Source organism: Mustela lutreola, chromosome 9, assembly GCF_030435805.1.
Source record: "Mustela lutreola isolate mMusLut2 chromosome 9, mMusLut2.pri, whole genome shotgun sequence".
NCBI lineage: Eukaryota > Metazoa > Chordata > Mammalia > Carnivora > Mustelidae > Mustela > Mustela lutreola.
Genome location: NC_081298.1, coordinates 115,997,371 through 116,015,842, shown reverse-complemented (window position 1 = coordinate 116,015,842; position 18,472 = coordinate 115,997,371). Strand labels below are relative to the sequence as shown.

Here is an 18,472-nt window from a genome sequence, read left to right as displayed (position 1 = left end):
TCTCTCTCTCTCTCTCTCTGTTTTTTTTTTTTTTTTTTTAAGATTTTTATTTATTTATTTATTTGTCAAACAAACGGACATTGCCAAGAAGAGCTGAACATGCATAAACTCTAGGGCATAGCAACTCCTCTCGTAGCTCTATATACTACACCAGAGCTCCCTAGCTCTGAGAAGGGTTTACACATGTATTAAAAGATCATCCTCTCAGCCCTCAGGATGTCACCTACAGCCCAAGGGCCAGTAAAAACAGCCTCCTCTATTAGTACACTGTACTAAACAGTCATTTTTTCAGAAGGCTGTGCTTTGAAATTCTAGCAAATGATTTCCAGAAGACCTGTTCCTGAAAGCACTGTAAGGAATATATTGGGGGGGTCAAGGAAACATATATACATATATACTACAGTACTGTCATACAATTAGAATACTATACAACAGTAAAAATGAGTAACGGTCTCACTTAAAAAATAAACCATTTAGCAAAACAAGTCACAGAACAATCATAGTTTGTTTCATTCATTAAAGTTCAAAAACTGGCAAAACTAAACAATGTTTTCTAGAGTTTCATAGGTGCTGAAACTATGAAGAAAAGCAATGGAATGATTAACATGAAATTCATGGGACTGGCTCATGGGAGGGGAGGCTGGGGACACCATTAGAAAGCACATACAGGGGACCTCCTAAGCCAATACTTGCAACCCTCTCCGAGTCACAGCACATGCAGAGACACTATGATTAGTGGGGCACAGCAGGGAACGAGCAATGCTGCCGACCAGAAGAGACCAGTTCAAAGGCTGTCCCCACCCCAGCCAGGCCCCACACAGACACTGCAATGGCAGAGGGGCTCCACATCTGGGGAACAGCGGTCGGGAAGCTCTGTTCTACAACGCTACTAATGTTTCTCTCTCAAGCAGTATGGTAGAAACAAAGGAGTTTTATTATTTAAACAGTACAGGCCTGCACGGGCAGAGGGCGCCAGGCAGAGGGCGCCGGAGGCCGAGGGTGCGGGAGGCTGGGCAGCTCCAGCAGAGGGGCGGGGGCAACAGGATCCCTCCTGCGGGGACTCCCATGGCCTGGTTCCCTCATCCCCCTTCTCTGGCCTTCCTCTGCCCCTTCTCATCCCCTGCAGGCAAAAGAAGCCCCAACTCCCCCACCCTCCCAGATGCCAGGCGGGAAAAATGGGTCTGATTTTTAGATTTTTGTATTGTGGACTGACTTTGCCTTACATTAAAAATTCATCCCTATACCTCATATGCTTTTTTTGAATGTATGAGGTAGTTCTAAGTAAATAAAAAAATCAAGGTCTCAAAGTTTTCTACAATCTGGCCTGAATCCCATGAAGTCTGACCTGTCGGTGCTTCTCCAGTAGTCTCAAAACATCCGGTTCCCACCGGGCTCTTCCCGCCTCTGAACTTCCGCTCATGGGACTGCACCCAGACTGCCTTTCCTGCTCCTCTCCACCTGTCCGTTTGCTCAGCACCCTTCAGTTCAACTCCCTATCCATGGCCAGCTAAACTGTCTGGCAAAATTCTCATTCCGCACATCTCTTGGTTAATTTCAATATTCTTACAGTCCAACCTCTCATGTAACCTATTTCTATACTGCCTTGAATTGTAACCTGACTTTACAGGTGGCTTCTACCTAAGTATAGCAGAAGGAGGGCTGGGTTTGGACCCAGGAAAAGTGGCTCCCAAGTGCCCAGCTGTAACACCTCTGACAAGTTTCCTTCATCACTGGGAGTTTCTGTGTTCTCATCTCCAGGATACTCAAATTGACCAAACACATGAATTAAGCACTTGCCCCACATATCCCTGTTCAACAATCACTAGGACTTTGACTATTTGGTGAATTTGTAACCTACACTACAGGGCTGAAGAGGCAGAAACTGTTTCATCCCCAATAACAGAGGGGGTGAGATGTTCCATATAAGCAAGCTTCTAGGCAACTGAAGCATTTCTCTTTAAGAGACATAATCTTTGGTATTTTACTTTAATCACTTTGGATGAAAACCTTTGTAAAGTGCAGATTCGATTCCCTTCTTAGACATAAGATACAGAAGATCTTTTAGCCTTTCAATAATGATTAGAGCCAGGATTATAAATTTCAATTATTCTACTGCAACATAACACAATGACTCACTACAGTGATGTGTACAGAGCTAATTACTGTAGCTGTCAGGTTATGGCTGCATTTCTACTTCTTTTTTCCACTTCCACCATCAGATTTTTAAAATATAATTTATTGACTGATTGATTTTTAAAGATTTTTCTATTTGAGAGAGTGACCCTGAGGTCATGACCTGAGCTGAAAATAAAAGTCAGACTCTCAACCGAATAAGCCACCCAGATGCCCCTATTTTATCTTTTTAAATAAGCTCTATGCTGGGACACCTGGGTGGTTCGGTCAGTTGATAGTCTGTCTTCAGCTCCAGTCGTGATCCCAGCATCCTAGGATTGAGTCCACATCAGGCTCCTTGCTGAGTGGGGAGTCTTCTTCTCCTTCTGCCTGCCGCTCCCCCTGCTTGTACTATCACTCTCTCACTCTCACTCTCTCTCCCTGGAAATAAATAAATTTTTTTTTTAAAAAGAGTAAGCTCTATGCCCAACGCAGAGCTCAAACTCACAGCCCTGAGTCACACAAGAGTCACACACTCCACCAGCTGAGCCAGCGAGGAACCCCTCTACCATCAGATTATTAACACTTATCTCTAATTCCATTCCTGACAGTGGACCTTCTGAAAATACCTGAAAATCTGATCAACAACCAAAGATTCTTAGTACATTTTGTACAAGCTATAAAGTCGTATTTTTTTTCCTACTTACTATTAACTCCAGTTTATAAAGATGAGTTCCTAAAGGAAAAAAAAACACAATAATAAGTATATACAATATTTCTAAGAAGCATACCTCACTGAATTGCTGGAACAAAATGGATGGCAAAAAATCCTGAGGTTGTAAATCAACGAGAGGCCCCGTCCAGTTACTCTGAACAAAAAGTTGCAAACTGCTTACACCAATTAGGAATATGAGCTGTTGTCTGCATATAAGAATAAAAAAATAAATATGAACCACTATATAACCACAACCAATTTCACTTCAGTTTTACTAAGAAAAATGTGAACTATTAACGAATATTTATAGAGATTATCGAAGTACCACAAAACAAAATTTCTGAAACCCAACAATTTATCTTTCAATGTCGAATATTATAACCATGAGCCACATACAGCTCTTTTAAATTTAGTTACAATTAAATGAAATTTAAAATTCTGTCCCTCAGTTGCACTATTTCAGGTGCTCAACACCCACATGTGACTAGCGGCTGCCATACTGGAGAGCACAAGTTTTCCAACAACAACTAAAACCACTCTCTTATGCTGAGCAAAGTACTGTTAAATGTATTCAGTCTCACTCTGTGAAAATTTTAAACAAAATTCTACCTTTCAGTTGTGTCCAAATCTGTTGAGTAATCCAAGAACGTTACTATCTGCTTCTCCAGGTAGCTGTCTACCTTTTCTTCAGTCATCGTTGTTGAGTTAAAAATATTTTGAGTCAATGAATTTAAGAATATGGCTTCATAGTTCCCTTCTAGCAGCAACTGTAAGAAGGATCTACTCTCTGCAATATAAAAAATTAGTTCAATAATCTAAAAGACCAATTTTTTTCACACTGTAAAGGATAACACTACTAGGTAAATCAACCAGTTTACATTTTAGTATGCAGAAAGAAAATGTATATCCTTAGAATGCTTACTATACATTAGTCACAAAGCACTGAGCAAATTCCCAGTATTCTATGAACATCACTTCTACATTAGCAGCCCATCCACAAAATGAGCAGCAAGGCAGAAGTTAGACACAGGAATAATATTCCTCGTTAGTAAATATTACCATCCTTCTGAGAATTCGAAAGATTCTTACTGACAACAGAAAAGTTTCCACAATCAGGGATCTAAGACCTTTCATAATCTGGCTTCTCCTGTCCCCACTATACTCCCTGAGGAACACCTGGTTCTCTCATTGTCCCTACAATATCCCATACACATTCCTGCCTCCACATTTTTACACTTGTGATTTCTCCTGCTGAGCTCTTCTCCACGTCTTACCCTTTAGTCAAAATTCAACTCATCTGATTTCTTCCATGATACTTTATCAGATCACCAGACTGACTTCAAAAATTACCTCTCCAGAAGCACCTACTGCATGTATGCACACACACACACCACTTAGATACTGAACTAAATTGTTATTTTTCTTCCGGGTACAGTCTAAATCTCACAACCAGATATGCCTTTATCTCACATTTATCACTAGTAAATATGCTTTCAACACCTCCTCTCCAGTAAATGTGATACTGTTCACAAGAATTTTATCTTTGCTGCCTCGTTTCAGCTTTTAAGCTTATCAATTATGGACCCTGGAATAAATTATTTAAACAATCTGTCTTTAAACGTCTCCACCTGCAGAAAGGAACTAAACGTAGTATATATCTTAAATGTCTATTATAAGGATTAAATGACATTAAATGTTAGGGACTTAGAAAAGTAGCTGACATCGCCATTGTTATCACTGAGCCTAGGCAATGAACCCAGAGGACCCCGCCCACCACATCGAGGATGCAACAACCCAAAGTGTTAAGGGATCAGCTAGATTTCGGCAGAAAAACAAAACTAGGAGAATGAGAACGCAGCCGGCACCACTCTCCCCTCACAGTCCACACGCTGGCCTCCGTTCCTGACAGGTTCGCTTTTCTCACCTGAACCGGTGACTCCCTCCTGCTTCCATTGCTGCCGCTCAGCCTCAGTTGGGAAGCCCCTCAAAACTGCCAGCTCGGGTATCCACATCACTCTGGACAACGCTGCAGCCAAAATGGGTTCTACGAGGGTCACTCGGGAGTCAACAAAAGAAAGTGAAAGGAAGAGGGTCCAAAGATGCCGAAATCTAGTGGCAACAGATCCTATGAATACACCCACAGCTCTAAAAACCCATGTGCAGACATCGTCGCATGGACGCGGCCATGACAGCAGCGCGGGACATCCTGGGAAAAACACACTCGACTCGGGTTTCCGCCTAGGAGAACGACTCAAATCCTTAGTACTGAGCATGCCCAGTAGAGATGCCCCGCCCCGAACAGGGAATGGGCGGGTTGGAGGGCGCGGTCAATCTCAGTCCCGCCCTAGGTGGGGGCGGTGCTAAGAGGTGTAGTACTGGGATTAAAACGCGGGTGGAAGGCACGGTCTTGTGCTGCCAAAAGGATAGAGGAATTGCCTATGGCTTGGGTTCTTAAACTTTTTTGGATCAGAATCCCCCTGACTACCTAACCAAGGTCCTTCACGCAGAATGCATGTGGGCCCTTGCTACCAACATTCGGGTACATTCCAGGAAGTTAGAGACCCTCTGAAGTGGAGTCGACCAGCACACAAGAACCACCTGCGCAGAGAAGAGAATGAAACTGTAAGGAGAGTTTTGGGACTCCTGATTGGCTCAGTGGAAGGAGCATGCGACTCGAGCTCCGCGAAGTGAGTTCAAGCCCCAGGCTGTGTGTAGAGATTACGCACATACATGACTAACTAACTAAATAGAATAAATAAATAACTTATTTAAAAAGTGTAAGGAGGGGCGCCTGGGTGGCTCAGTGGGTTAAAGCCTCTGCCTTTGGCTCAGGTCATGATCCCAGGATCCTAGGATCAAGCCCCACATCGGATTCTCTGCTCAGCGGGGTGCCTGCTTCCCTTCCTCTCTGCCTGCCTGTCTGCCTACTTGTGGTCTCTGTCAAATAAATATTTAAAAATAAATAAATAAATAATAAAAAATTAAAAAGTATAAGGAAAGTTTTGACGCTGCCGTCACATGAATCCTGACTGAATGGGACCTGTGACCCTGCGGCTTGGTGCTGGGAAGCTTGTGGAGGACAGGCTGAGTCGCAACCCTGCCCCCGCCGCGTGCCTGCCGCTGAGCACCCCGCTGGAGCCTCATTCGCTCCTCCCTTCTTCATAGCCCCGCCCCTCGGCCGAAGGAGCCAGGCCTCAGCGGAAGGAGACACTCTGCCCCAAAGGGCCTGAATCCTGCACTGTGAAAATGTCATGCACTAGTTAGGGGAACCCTGACCACTCAGCATTCTTGGAGAAATCAAGGGCAAGCGATCTCTGAAAGAGCCCAGCCAGTGCCGGCTCCAAGGAGGGAACTAAATTCTCAACCCACTTTCCTCCTCCCTCGACTGTGCAGGGAATGATGCTCAGCCTCTGCCCCCAGGAGCCAAAGGAAGCCAGACCTGGACTGAGCGGAGAAGAGCAGATGCCCTAGAATGCCTTCTAATTGAGAAGTAATTTATCACCATCTGCGCAGGAATGATATTTAATCAGTGTGTCCTCCTGGTTATTATTTTTTTAAGATTGTATTTATTTATTCGTCAGAGATCACAAGTAGGTAGAGAGGCAGGCAGAGGTGGGGGGGGGGGGAGCAGACTCCCTGCTGAGCAGAGAGCCGGATGCGGGCTCCATCCCAGGACCCTGGGATCATGACCCGAGCCCAAGGCAGAGGGTTTAATCCACTGAGCCACCCACCCAGACGCCCCCCTCGTGGGTTTTTTAAGCACAAAATCCAGCACTGTCTAAACCATTTGACGGTTGTTAGAGCTATTAAAAGCAGAAACACGCTGACCACCCAGCCAGCCAGGTTCCTCACTTGCCTGTAGAGCTGCGTCATCCCTCACAGTGAACCTGGTGCTTTTTCTATAATTCAAAGTTTGTTTTAAGTGAGATATGCTTGACAATGAAAATAAGTATATTCATCTCTCTTCAGGCAAATGGACTCCAGAATAAAAATATGGGAGAAAAAAACATAGTATCTACTGAAAAAAAAAAAAAATGGAGTGGATCCTGAGCTGGGGAGTGGGATATGTCTACTTGGGACGAATTGAGTGACTTGGCTGTCTGGGAGTCTCAGCATTCAAGCCCCAGTCTGAATAGCAGACCCTGTAGAGACCAGGAGGAAGGGGAGTGGAGGGGAAGGAGCCAGGGGTTCCGACTGACTGACTCAGCTTTGCTGGGGTCCTCCTCAGCCCTTCCTCTTCCCACCCCAAAACCTTCAGTCCCAGGGATATCTAGTGCTCCCAGCTGTGTCTTTCGGGGATTCTTCAGTGTAGATACAAGTTTGCCTCAGCTTTTCCCATTGCGTTTTTAGGATTGGGCTTTCTCTGGTCAGCAACATCAGTTACTAGCTCCCAAACAGGGCATCTCATCTCGTCTTCTCTTTCCCTGTGGGTCATGTATTAATTTTTTTTTCTTTTCCATAGATTTAGTGGGTTTTGAAGAAGGAGAGATGGCATATGTTCAACATGCCGTGTTTACTCTAGAATGTTAAACTGTATTATAAATGACATCTTTCTCCAAGTAGCTTCGGGCTTGATACATTTATGTGCTTTAACTAATCCTATCTCATATCTTTCTAAGTGGTAAAAAGGAGGCAGGATTGTAACCAGCATTTCATGACCCTTCAATCCTTTTTCATATTCATTAACAAATCTCATGTATGATAATAATAATTTTTAAATGTTTGTAGCAGCATTTTTAGCAATAGCCAAAAACTGGATACAACCCCAAATCCATGCACAGATGAACAAATAAACAAAGTGTGATCTATTCATACAATGGAATAGTGTTCAGCTATAAAAATGAATAAACTATAGATACATATAATATACACAAATACCAAAGTAATTTTGCTGAGTGAAATAAGCCAGAAAACCAGAGAATATACAGTATGAGTCCATTTATATAAATCTGGAAAATGCAAACTAATCCCTAATGACAGAAAGCAGATCAGTGGTTGCAGGGAGATGGGAAAATGGAGAGGAAAGCAGGGATGGACAGGGACGCTTCTGGGGAGTGAACAGATACGTTCACTATCTGTGCTGATGGTTTCATGGGAATATACATATGGAAAAACTGTTCGGTTAAAATATGTGCACTTTTTTCTTTGTCCTATGTCAGTTATACCTCAATAATGCTGTTTTTTTTAAAAAAAAAATGTTGTATAAAACATAAAATCTGATCTCCCGAGACTAATATTCAAAAGCCTTCACCTGACATGCGGGTCCTCTGCATTTTTTTTTCTTCAAAGAGAGAAAGCGAACACAAGTAAGGGGAAGAACAGAGGGAGCGTAGGCGCCCCACTGAGCAGGGAGCCAAATGCACGACTCAATGCCAGGGGATCCTGACCCCAGCAGAAGACAGATGCTCAACAGACTGAGCCACCCAGGCACCCTCCTCTGCACTTTTGAAGCACTATGACTCCCAGAACAGAGTCCCACAACCACCGCTAACCCTCAAGAGAGATAGCTGGGCCTCTGTCCTGCAGCAAATAAATTAACATGGATTGACAGTATAAGGTAAAGCCAGTATGGTCTTAAACACGGTTAAATGGATATCTCATTTAACTCTTACATAACTCTTTTCTTTCTTTTTTTTTTTTTTAGATTTTTGTTTATTTATTTGAGATAGAGAGAGCATATGCATGGGGAAGCAGAGGCAGAGGAGAAACAGACTCACCGCTAAGGAGGGATCCCAACACAGGGCTCAGTCCCAGGATTCTAGGATCATGACCTGAGCCAAAGGCAGAAGCCTAACTGACCGAGCCATCCAGGCGCCCCTACAATAACTCTTTTTTTTTTTTTTTTGACAGACAGAGATCACAAGTAGGCAGAGAGGCAGGTGGGGGGGGGGAGGGGGAGGAAGCAGGCTTCCCACTGAGCAGAGAGCCCTATGCAGCACTGGATCCCAGGACCCTGAGACCACAACGTGAGCCAAAGGCAGAGGCTCAACCCACTGAGCCACCCAGGAAACCCCTACAATAACTCTTTAAGGCAAATATTATTAAGCCAATTTTCAAATAAGGAAACTGAGAGGTATGTACCTTGCCTAAGATTATACTAGGATCTTAATCTAGCCTGACCCTTATGGCTCCATGCTCTGTACATCTGGTGAATAAAGATGATGAGAAGTATGTGACTGGTATGCAGGTCCGAGTAAGCAGGTAAATCAGTGAAATAACTTCCCCAGCGAACACACTGGAAACAACCCCAGAGCCAAGGTCAGTACAGATGCTGAAAATCCCCAACAGCAAAGACTCTAGAAGCAGAGGAAAGAAAGAATGTATGTGGTTGAGGTAGGACATTGATAGGAATGTAAGTCAAGTGGAACAGAACAGGACAGCAACCAGATCCTGCAAATGTTTCCTTCTTCGAAAACTGTCCTGGTAAGTGGGGACTGAAGCCAGGCAGCCCTGTGGTGTCCCCCTAGGCTTTACTTTGCCTTTGGGGCTCCTAGATGTAATTCTAACCACAGCATGCTTCCCCTGAAGGGTGTTGTTTGTCCCACAAAGCAAAATAAGGCCCTATCCCTCGATAGGTCTTCAATCAGGTGAAAAAACTATAAGGCTTTCAACAAGACTTTACTGCATGCAGGACACATACAAAGGAGACATAAATGTAGATACAGAAACAATGTCTCTGACTCACACAACCTGGACTCGATCCAACCAGCCCTACTTAGAGAGGGCCATCCCTCCCTCGATTCTAGAACTCTTCTGGATGCTTAGAATCACAGAAGGGGGCCTCATGGCTTGGGTAGGGAGCTCTACAGGGACCCATAAATCACAAACACCAAATTAATCAAAGAATACATGAGGGTTCCTCTCATTCAAGATCCAAGGACATAGGGTGACCTTGAACAGCTGCCCTCTTGATTTAGGCTATTCGGACTCTAGAGAAAGGGCATCTCTACATATTACTTGTTAAATTTCCCTCTTGGCATGACTACAACAGATTCTTTCATATTTAAGTGACTTTTCTCAGTAGTGATGCTCATTCATTTACTATTTGTGTTCTATTTTTGGCTCTGGAGGTACTCCTGAAATAAATTTTATTTACCACATATATGGACAGTGGCTGGAAAGCATTTCACAATTTTAAACAACTCAGACGTAACATTCAAATGAGAGTCTTCACATCAGCCATTAGATAACATCAAATGCTACAACGGTTGAATTTTGTTTGTATAAAAGATTGGATTAAATATTTTGGATATTTTTAAAGTTTAGCTTTCTTTATTTTTTGGAATAGATTTTATTTATTTGCCAGAGAGAGATTGAGAGAACAAGCTCAAGAGCAGGGAGAGCAGCAGGCAGAGGGAGAAGGAAAACCAGGCTCCATGGTGAGCAGGGAGCCTGACACGGGGCTTGATCCCAGGACCCTGAGATCATGACCTGAGCTTAAGGCAAATGCTTACCCAACTAAGTCACCTAGGTGTCCCAGGTCTAACTTTCTTTAACTAGCACTGATTTTAAGTTCTGATAGTCATTGATTATAGTTTGTATTTTGCTTTTAATTTTAGTAAGTTTAGATGTTTTAGAAGAAAAATAGAAAACTTGATACTTAACATTTACCTAAATTTACATCTTTGAAGAAAATACATTCAAACTTTATATACTTGGAATAAAATTTATATACTTGGAATAAAATTACATTATATATCTTTAATTCTTTAGTTTATTGATGTTAATAGAACCAGGAAAAAGAAGAGGCAAAGAATGGATTCTTTCTCCCCTTGACTTCACTCATTCATGTGAGTGAATACATTTCTGTTGTTTTAAGCCCCCCTGTTGGTGATAATTTGTTACCACAGCCCTAGGAACTAAGCACTAAAACATCATTAAGATTATGTAAAAATAAAGTCAACAATCCATGGAATAAATATATAATCTAATTATGTATCTTTATTTCATTACTTATGCAAACAATACTTGCCAATCAATAGACTACCTCAATGTCCCCAATAATTTAATTATTTTAATTATTTTGATGACTAGCTCTTATTATAAGAAACATGGTTTAACACATTTTTGTGAAGGGAGGCACCAGGGTGGCTCGGTTGGTTGAGGATCCAATTCTTGATTTTGGTTCCGGTCATGATCTCAGAGTTGTGAGACGGAGCCCCACCACAGGTTCCACATTCACTGTAGAATCTGCTTAAGATGCTCTCTCCCAGGGTGCCTGGGTGGCTCAGTGGGTGGGGCCTCTGCCTTTGGCCTAAGTCATGATCTCAGGGTCTTGGGATCGAGCCCCACATCGGGCTCTCTGCTTGGCAGGGAGCCTGCTTCTCTCTCTCTCTCTCTCTCTCTGCCTACTTGTGATCTCTCTGTCAAATAAATAAATAAAATATTTTTTTAAGAAATTTTTTAAAAATTAAAAAAGATGCTCTCTCCTTCACCCTCTGCTCCTCCCCCAACTCTCACACTCACGCAGGCACTCTCCCTAAAATAAATAAATAAATCTTAAACAAACAAACAAAAAAGACCCTCATAAGCAACATCCCAGGGAACCTGCAGACTAACACTGGCACCTTGAGCTGAGACTCCCATTTGTCCTTCAGCTCTGCTGTCAGGTGAGTTAGTGTCAACAATAGTTACGTCGTGTTCCACCCTGAACTTATTCTTTTCTCCTACAGTTGAGTTTGTAATGAAGTAAGTTTTCATCTAATGTCATTAGGCCTAGTACTTTAAGAAATCAGACCTTTTGGTAAAGAGGTGTAGCCGATTTGGCAATCAGACCTATATCTTTCATAAGACCATTCTACTTTTTTTTTTTAATTCTTTTTGGGAAGTAATTTTTTTTTAAGATTTTATTTATTTATTTGAGAGAGAGAGAGAGAGAGAGCATGAGAGGGAAGAAGGTCAAAGGGAAAAGCAGACTCCCCATGGAGCTGGGAGCCTGATACAGGACCCCATCCCAGGACTCCAGGATTAGGACCCAAGCCGAAGGCAGTTGCTTAACCAACTGAGCCACCCAGGTGCCCAATCATTCCACTTTTTGATTGCAAGGTAAATCATTTGACAAATACTTGTGCCATCCCTTGCTCGTATCAGTTGTCTATTGCTGTGTAAAAAAAAATCACTCCAGAACTCAGCAGTTTCAAACAACAAGCATTTATTATTTCACAACTTCTGAGCTTGGCTGTGCACCCCAGGCTCAGGGTCTCTAACAAAGAGGCTATCATAAACAAGGTTCAACTAGGAGGGGATCCTCTCCAAAGCTTATTGTGCAGCATGCCTTCCTTTCTCACTGGCTGTTGGCCAAAGACATCAGTTCCTTTCCACATGGCCTCCCTGTAGGGAAGTCCCCAATGTGGCAGGAGGCTTCTCTCAAAGGGAGATCCAGTTCAGGGCTACAGTCTTTTTGCAACCTCATCTCAGAAGTATCCCTTCACGAATCCGTCCAGCCCACATGCAAGGGGAAGGAGGCAGGGACCACGGGGGGCACCTTGGACGTGGCCTACCATGCTCCTTACCGTGCAGCTTGCTCCACTTTGGCTGATGTTGGTCTATAGGTACAAAGTCTTGCTGCGTGTGTTTTTCCTTTGTCCCAAATTGTCCTTCTCTGCGGGATGTCTAAGGGAGTATTCCATAGGGAATGTGTAGATACACATATCCAGTAAGTCTCCACTCCAATCCAAGCTGGCCATGAGGTTGTTGGCCTGATATTGTTGGCCAATGGATGACAGATCTGCAAAAAAACCGTGGATCAAACTTTGAGTGGATTCCCTGTACAATATTCACAGAAGCACTCACTCCCTGCCTTATCAGTTTGTGAAAGAAGGTCATTTTGTTTAAGCTAAAGTCTAAGATCAATGATTATTGGGTCATCAGTCATACAGCCTAGAACTAGCAGGCTTCCACCCCACTCAAACTGGAAAATTTGAAATATGGTTACCAACCATACACTGTTAATCTCACTGACCCCCTTCTTGGTGTGTTAAAGTTTGTATATCTCAAAGTCTAAACTGTTTCCTGGAAGAACTTCTGTCTCCTATATAAAACCATGATGCCACAATCTTAATTCTTGAATTTTCCCTGGACATTGGAAAAATTAAACAAACAAAAAATGAAAAAAAAAAAAGGAAAGAAAAGGGGAAAAAAAAACCTGCTTTACTTAGTTAGACTAACAATGATCACCGTGGGAAGCTTCTGACAGAAAAAAAATAGTGTATCTAAAAGGCATTCTAAAAAATAGGAGACAAAGCACCAAACAGTTTCTTTACTTGGAAAAATAAGCCTCACCCCCAAAAAATCTAACTCCAAGATAGTCTCAAAATCCCTGTACCTTTTGAATCCTGCTTCTCCCTCTCCCACTCCCCCTGACCATGTTCCCTCCCTCGCTCTCTGTCAAATAAATAAATTTTTAAAAAAGATATATTAAAGTAAGATATTTTCAAGTCAGTTAAGTCTATCCTGCCTTCCACTCAGACACACTTCTCCAGTCACATGGCATTAGAGGGCTGTGGTAACAGCAACTTAGGGGTAACATAGGGGGTCTGGGGAGTTGAGAATGTGTTCAGTTTTGGTTTGGTGAGATAGGTTTATGTAGTTTGCTATCGATTCTACAGATAATTAAGGGGCTCTAACCACTGCAGTGTAGACACAGCTTCTGATGATACACCTACAGCCAGCTCCCTGTGCTCACCAAATATGGATCAAAAATACAGGCTGAGGGTCCCTGGGTGAAGTAAAGAAGTCCTGTAGTGCTCTGCACCAGAGGGAGGTGGCAATGGATGAAACACAAGTCTTGAAATGTAAAGAGTCAGAAGATGCCTATGGAAAATTCTTCCAGTCATAAGATATCTGGAATTGTGAGATTCAATGCTCATTTTGGCCTCCTTTACCTGGCCGAAATGCCAATCTACTCCTGTCAGGGATCTATTTGACTTCCACGCACTGTTTCTGATGTGCCGCCCACAAAGGCAGGCTATGTCTCATTTTGGGTTTTCTGTGAAGCACAGCTGGGTGAGAAACAGCTTCTCAGCGCAGTATTCGGTTTTTTGGTTTTTTTTTTTTTTTAAGATTTTATTTATTTATTTGACAGAGATCACAAGTAGGCAGAGAGGCAGGCAGAGAGAGGAGGAAGCAGGCTCCCCTCTGAGCAGAGAGCCCGATGTGGAGCTCGATCCCAGGACCCTGGGTTCATGACCTGATTCAAAGGCAGAGGCTTTATCCCACTGAGCCACCTAGGCGCCCTGCCAACACCATTTTTTAATGCAACCCCTTTAAAATGCAATATACACACTTAACGTATCAAATTCTTAAATTAAAACCTCTGTCAAGGCCCTCTGAATATTTTAATTATATTTACCCCTTTCCACATATAGCTTACTATGGTCAGGAATTTTATTTTCTTAATAAACTCTATTTTGGAATAATTGCAGATTTACAGAAAAGTTGCAGAGGGAGCCCAGTGAGTTCCCGTACGCCCTTCACCCAGTTTCACCCAATGGTAACATCTTATAGAACTTTGGTACACGTGTCAAATCTATGGGACTAACACTGGCACGTTTACTTTTACCTGAGTGCCAAACTTCATTCCGATTTCACCAGGTTTTCCACGAAAGTCCTTTTCCTGTCCAGCATCCAACCTAGGGCCCACACTGGATGTAGTTGTCATGCTTCTTTAGTCACTTCTGGTCTGTGACAATTTCTCTGACCTTGACAGTTTATAGGAGTACTGGCAGGCAGGTTCTTACATTTGGGTTTCTCTGTTTTCTGGAGACTTAGACTGAGGTTATGTATTTTGGGGAAAATACCACAGAGGCGACATGACTTTCTCATTACATCATCTCAGGTAGTACATGATATCAGCTGGTGTTTTGAATCTTCATTACTTGGCCAAGGTAGTGAGTGCCTGCCAGGTTTCTCCCCAGTGAAGCTATAATTTTTCTCTTTCCATACTCTGTTCTTTGGAAGCGAGCCCCTATAGCCTACGTTGGAAGGAGAAAGGGGTTGTTAAGCTCCATCTCTTGCAGTGGGGTATATCTACCTATATTATTTGGAATTCTTGTGTAGGGAAGATTTGTTTCCTCCTCTAATTTATTTATTCAATTATTTTGTTATATCAGTATGAACTTATGCATACTTATTTTGAACTCTGTGTTATAGTCCAGTTCAATATTATTTCGTTTGTTGCTCAAATTGTTCCAACGTTGGCCACTGGGAGCTCCCTCAGGTGGATTCCTATGTCCTTTGATATGACCTGATTCTTTTGTTTTTATGGGCGCTTCTTTACTTTCTGGCATTACAAGGTGCTCCTGGCTCCCCTTTCTGTCTCTTCCTCCCATGACAGAGCACACCAGCTTCTAGTTTATAGGAAAACCCAAATCTTCTCTCCTCCAGGATGGAAGCATTTCACACCTCCTAGATTCAGTGCCTGGGATTTGACCCCCTCCCTGTCCAAACCATAGCTGAATTTGGATTGGATCTTAGACACTTTCCTGTGCTTTAGGGCCCATCACTGAAGTCATATCGAGGCCCCATGATCACCTACCTGGTCCCAGTGTCTTCTTTCAGCCTTACTGTTCCATGGGCCTGGCCCTAGCCTAATATTCAAGACCACCCACATTATGAAAAGAATGACTGATTGAGAGGAGAGATCCTGGGCTCCAGTTTTTAATATATGAAGTTTGAAGCATATGCAATATCTAAATATCTCCCACCCTTCACCCCTTACTTTTGATTGAGCAAATGAATAGAGCAGGAAATTGTTTCCTTCATTTTCCACAATCCAGCCCAGTCTTCTGGGATAGAGCCTTTCACCGCTCCAGCAGAATTACTGCCTTGTGTTGATAATAGATTACAGCTTTTTTAACCTCAGAAGTTTGCTTTATTCAAAGTAATAGTAAATCTTGTCACCCTACCATTTGTCTCTGGATAATTCTAAAAAGTCTTTGAGCCTCTTTAGCTCTGCCTAGAGGTCAGGTTCCATTGACGATGACCTGACTCTCTGATATTGGAACCACACATCAGTACAAGTGTCCAAACATTCCCAGGTTTCCTCTGGATGTTCCCTCACCTCCTTTCTTTCTTTCTTTTTTCTTTTTAAGATTTTATTCATTTATTTGAGAGAGAAAATGAGAGAGAGCATGCGAGGGAATAGAGTCAGGGGGAGAAGCAGACTCCCCACTGAGCAAAGAGCTCAATGTGGGACTCAATCCTGGGACTCCAGGACCAAGTCCTGAGCTGAAGGCAGTCGCTTAACCAACTGAGCCACCCAGGCACTCTCCAACCTCCTCTCTCCCAAAATTTTCCTTGAATCTTGGCCTACTCCGTAATCTCTCCAAATAAACCTGCTTTTAAAAATCCATTTCAAATCTCTCTGTCTTATATTGGAATTGTTCTTTTGTGCTTGTGAATTCCTGTTGGGGGGGATCAGACCTTAGCCATCTTTGTCTCCTCCAGCTGCTACTCCATCAAGTTCATTATACCTGAACATCACACACAACTGAACCAGACTTGAATTGACTTGATACTACTGCACCATCCAAGTACTTGGCAACAGAACACAACAAAACACCCTCTGAACTTCTAGAGTCCTCCTGCATCCAGCACTGGGGAAATCGGACCCTGAACCATATCCATCCCACATCTGGAAGCGAGGCTATGGCAGGCCAGCATCATCAACAGCATCAACGGGGTACTCTGCCCTTTCCCGTGCTAGAGAGCTTGGTACCTCTTCTGACGACCCTGCTCACGATGCCAAGAAGAAAGAGGAATCGACCCAATGAAAACAAGCAGGAGAGTTCTAGGTAAAGAGAAGCAGAAATCTTTTGCAGGACCCTTTACCCATCTTGAGCTATGGAGTTAGGAAGATGCAACTCCATCTGTGGAGGATGAAAACCAAAGGAATGAAACTGAAAAGTCAGGGGAGGGATGGTTGAAGAAAGTGACCCTGGTTAAGGATCTCAGGTCCAACATCAATACATCCGGACGTAAATGCTGCACCCCACTACTCCAATGTCTTCCACAGAGCCTCAGGTGCTCCCCCCTCACCTGGTAGGCCCCCCAGCTGCTGGTGACCTCACCCCTTGGACATTTTTCCAATAAACGTTCTTGGACAAACTGGAGATGACTGTATGGGATACTGTACGGTATGCTGAAGACACCTCCCCACTGTCTCTCCCCTGAACACAAGGGCCTCTCACACCACCACCAACTCGACAGGAGCACTCTCATTGTTTTAAGGTGTTTGTTTTGATTCTATAGCCTGGAATGGGGGGAGAGAGGACAGAAATGGGTGTAGAAAACTAGAGCCCTAGTTCCTTTTGTTTTGTTCAGTGAGAAGGGGGGAGAAGGAAAAGAAGGGGGGGTATATAAATTCTCCTGCATCCGTGGAAACGAACGTTATACTACATGAGAGGGGCTAGTAACCTTTTTAAATTCACTGCCCACATTGACACCCAAGCTTTTCACCATTGATTCCTCTGACTCCTCCATCAATCCCGTGTTAATTTCCAGAAAAGGACTTAATGGTGTTTTGGGACAAATGAAAGAGCAGCTCCACTAATGGATCCTTCAGTGCCACGTGCTCCTATCCTATGCACTCCTGTACTTCTAGTCTTCCCCGCACTCACTTTTCCTTTTGTTTCATCTGCCTCTGTCTCTGTTGATTCGGTGAAAGTCAATAATAACTGTAAACTGTAAATGCGTTTATTATATTCACTCTCTGCCACTATATCCAGAGGAGGACTATGGAAATAAAACTGAGGGGTTGGAACTCCCCTGTCAAAAGACTTATACTTTGGGCTCTGGGGCTACTTCCTTCCTGTGAAAGTAGAGGCTTTCCTCTACTGTTTCCTAAATTCCAAGAGTGGGGGGATGGTGCCAGTGAGAGAAAAACTACTGTGGGGGAAAAGCTGCAGAACCCAGAATCTGGACATCATATGCTATACTCTCTGGAGAATTACAGGTCTTCTCAACTGCGGATCTTTCCAGAGGAGGTGTATGAACGCTCCTTTTCTGCATCTCAGTCTCTCTGGCATGTTCCAAGAATTTAGACCAGTAATTCTGAAAGGGACCCCAATCCAAACAGATCAAGAAGTCATTATCCTTTCTACTTGACCAAGCTCCAACCCCAGGTATCACAAGACTTAACTTCATCCATTCAGATCAGCACAGTTCTCATTTGCCCTCCGCCTTGAACCGCAAAAGCATCCAGATCTGGGCAGCAGTCTTTGATCCACTGCTACCCAGTTCTGCAGTAGTACCTCTCACTGGCCACTGGCGCGGAAACACTCACATCTCGGACTCTGGACACCTCATCTCTTGGGATGGAAGTGGCACGGGGTATAGAAGCATGGCATAGATATAGGGAGCTAGAAGTTCAGAATATAAAGGCTGTTTTAATGCATCAGCTCTGGGTTGAATCCCAGTTACATCATTTACTGTTCGTTTGTCAAGGGACCCCTCTAATCCCGAGTCTCCTGGCATGTGAGATGGAACTAATAATGCCATCCCCTTCAAAAGCTGTCTTTGAGATTAAATGAGATAATGCATCTACAACCTTTGGCACAGTGCCTGGCAGACGCATCCTGAGTATTCAGTTAGCTATCATTATTAGCCTTGTGATACCCCGTGCAAATCATAGAGCTTATTTGGGTT

General features: G+C 43.3%; 1 protein-coding gene across 3 annotated transcripts in view; it reads right to left on the bottom strand.

The window, feature by feature from the left end:
* Positions 1-5,075, bottom strand: part of TTC27 (tetratricopeptide repeat domain 27) — a 169,517-nt gene extending 164,442 nt beyond the window's left edge. For 2 of the 3 annotated variants that reach the window (XM_059188597.1, XM_059188598.1), the window contains exons 1-3: positions 4,752-4,987; positions 3,437-3,614; positions 2,904-3,033 (exon numbers count right to left, since the gene is read on the bottom strand). In XM_059188597.1, the coding sequence (XP_059044580.1) occupies positions 2,904-3,033; positions 3,437-3,614; positions 4,752-4,839 (396 nt within the window). In that variant the 5' untranslated portion in view covers positions 4,840-4,987. Of the gene's footprint in view, positions 1-2,903; positions 3,034-3,436; positions 3,615-4,751 lie in introns of all 3 variants that reach the window. The other variant, XM_059188599.1, reaches the window with a different exon arrangement.
* Positions 5,076-18,472: the final 13,397 nt, after the last annotated feature.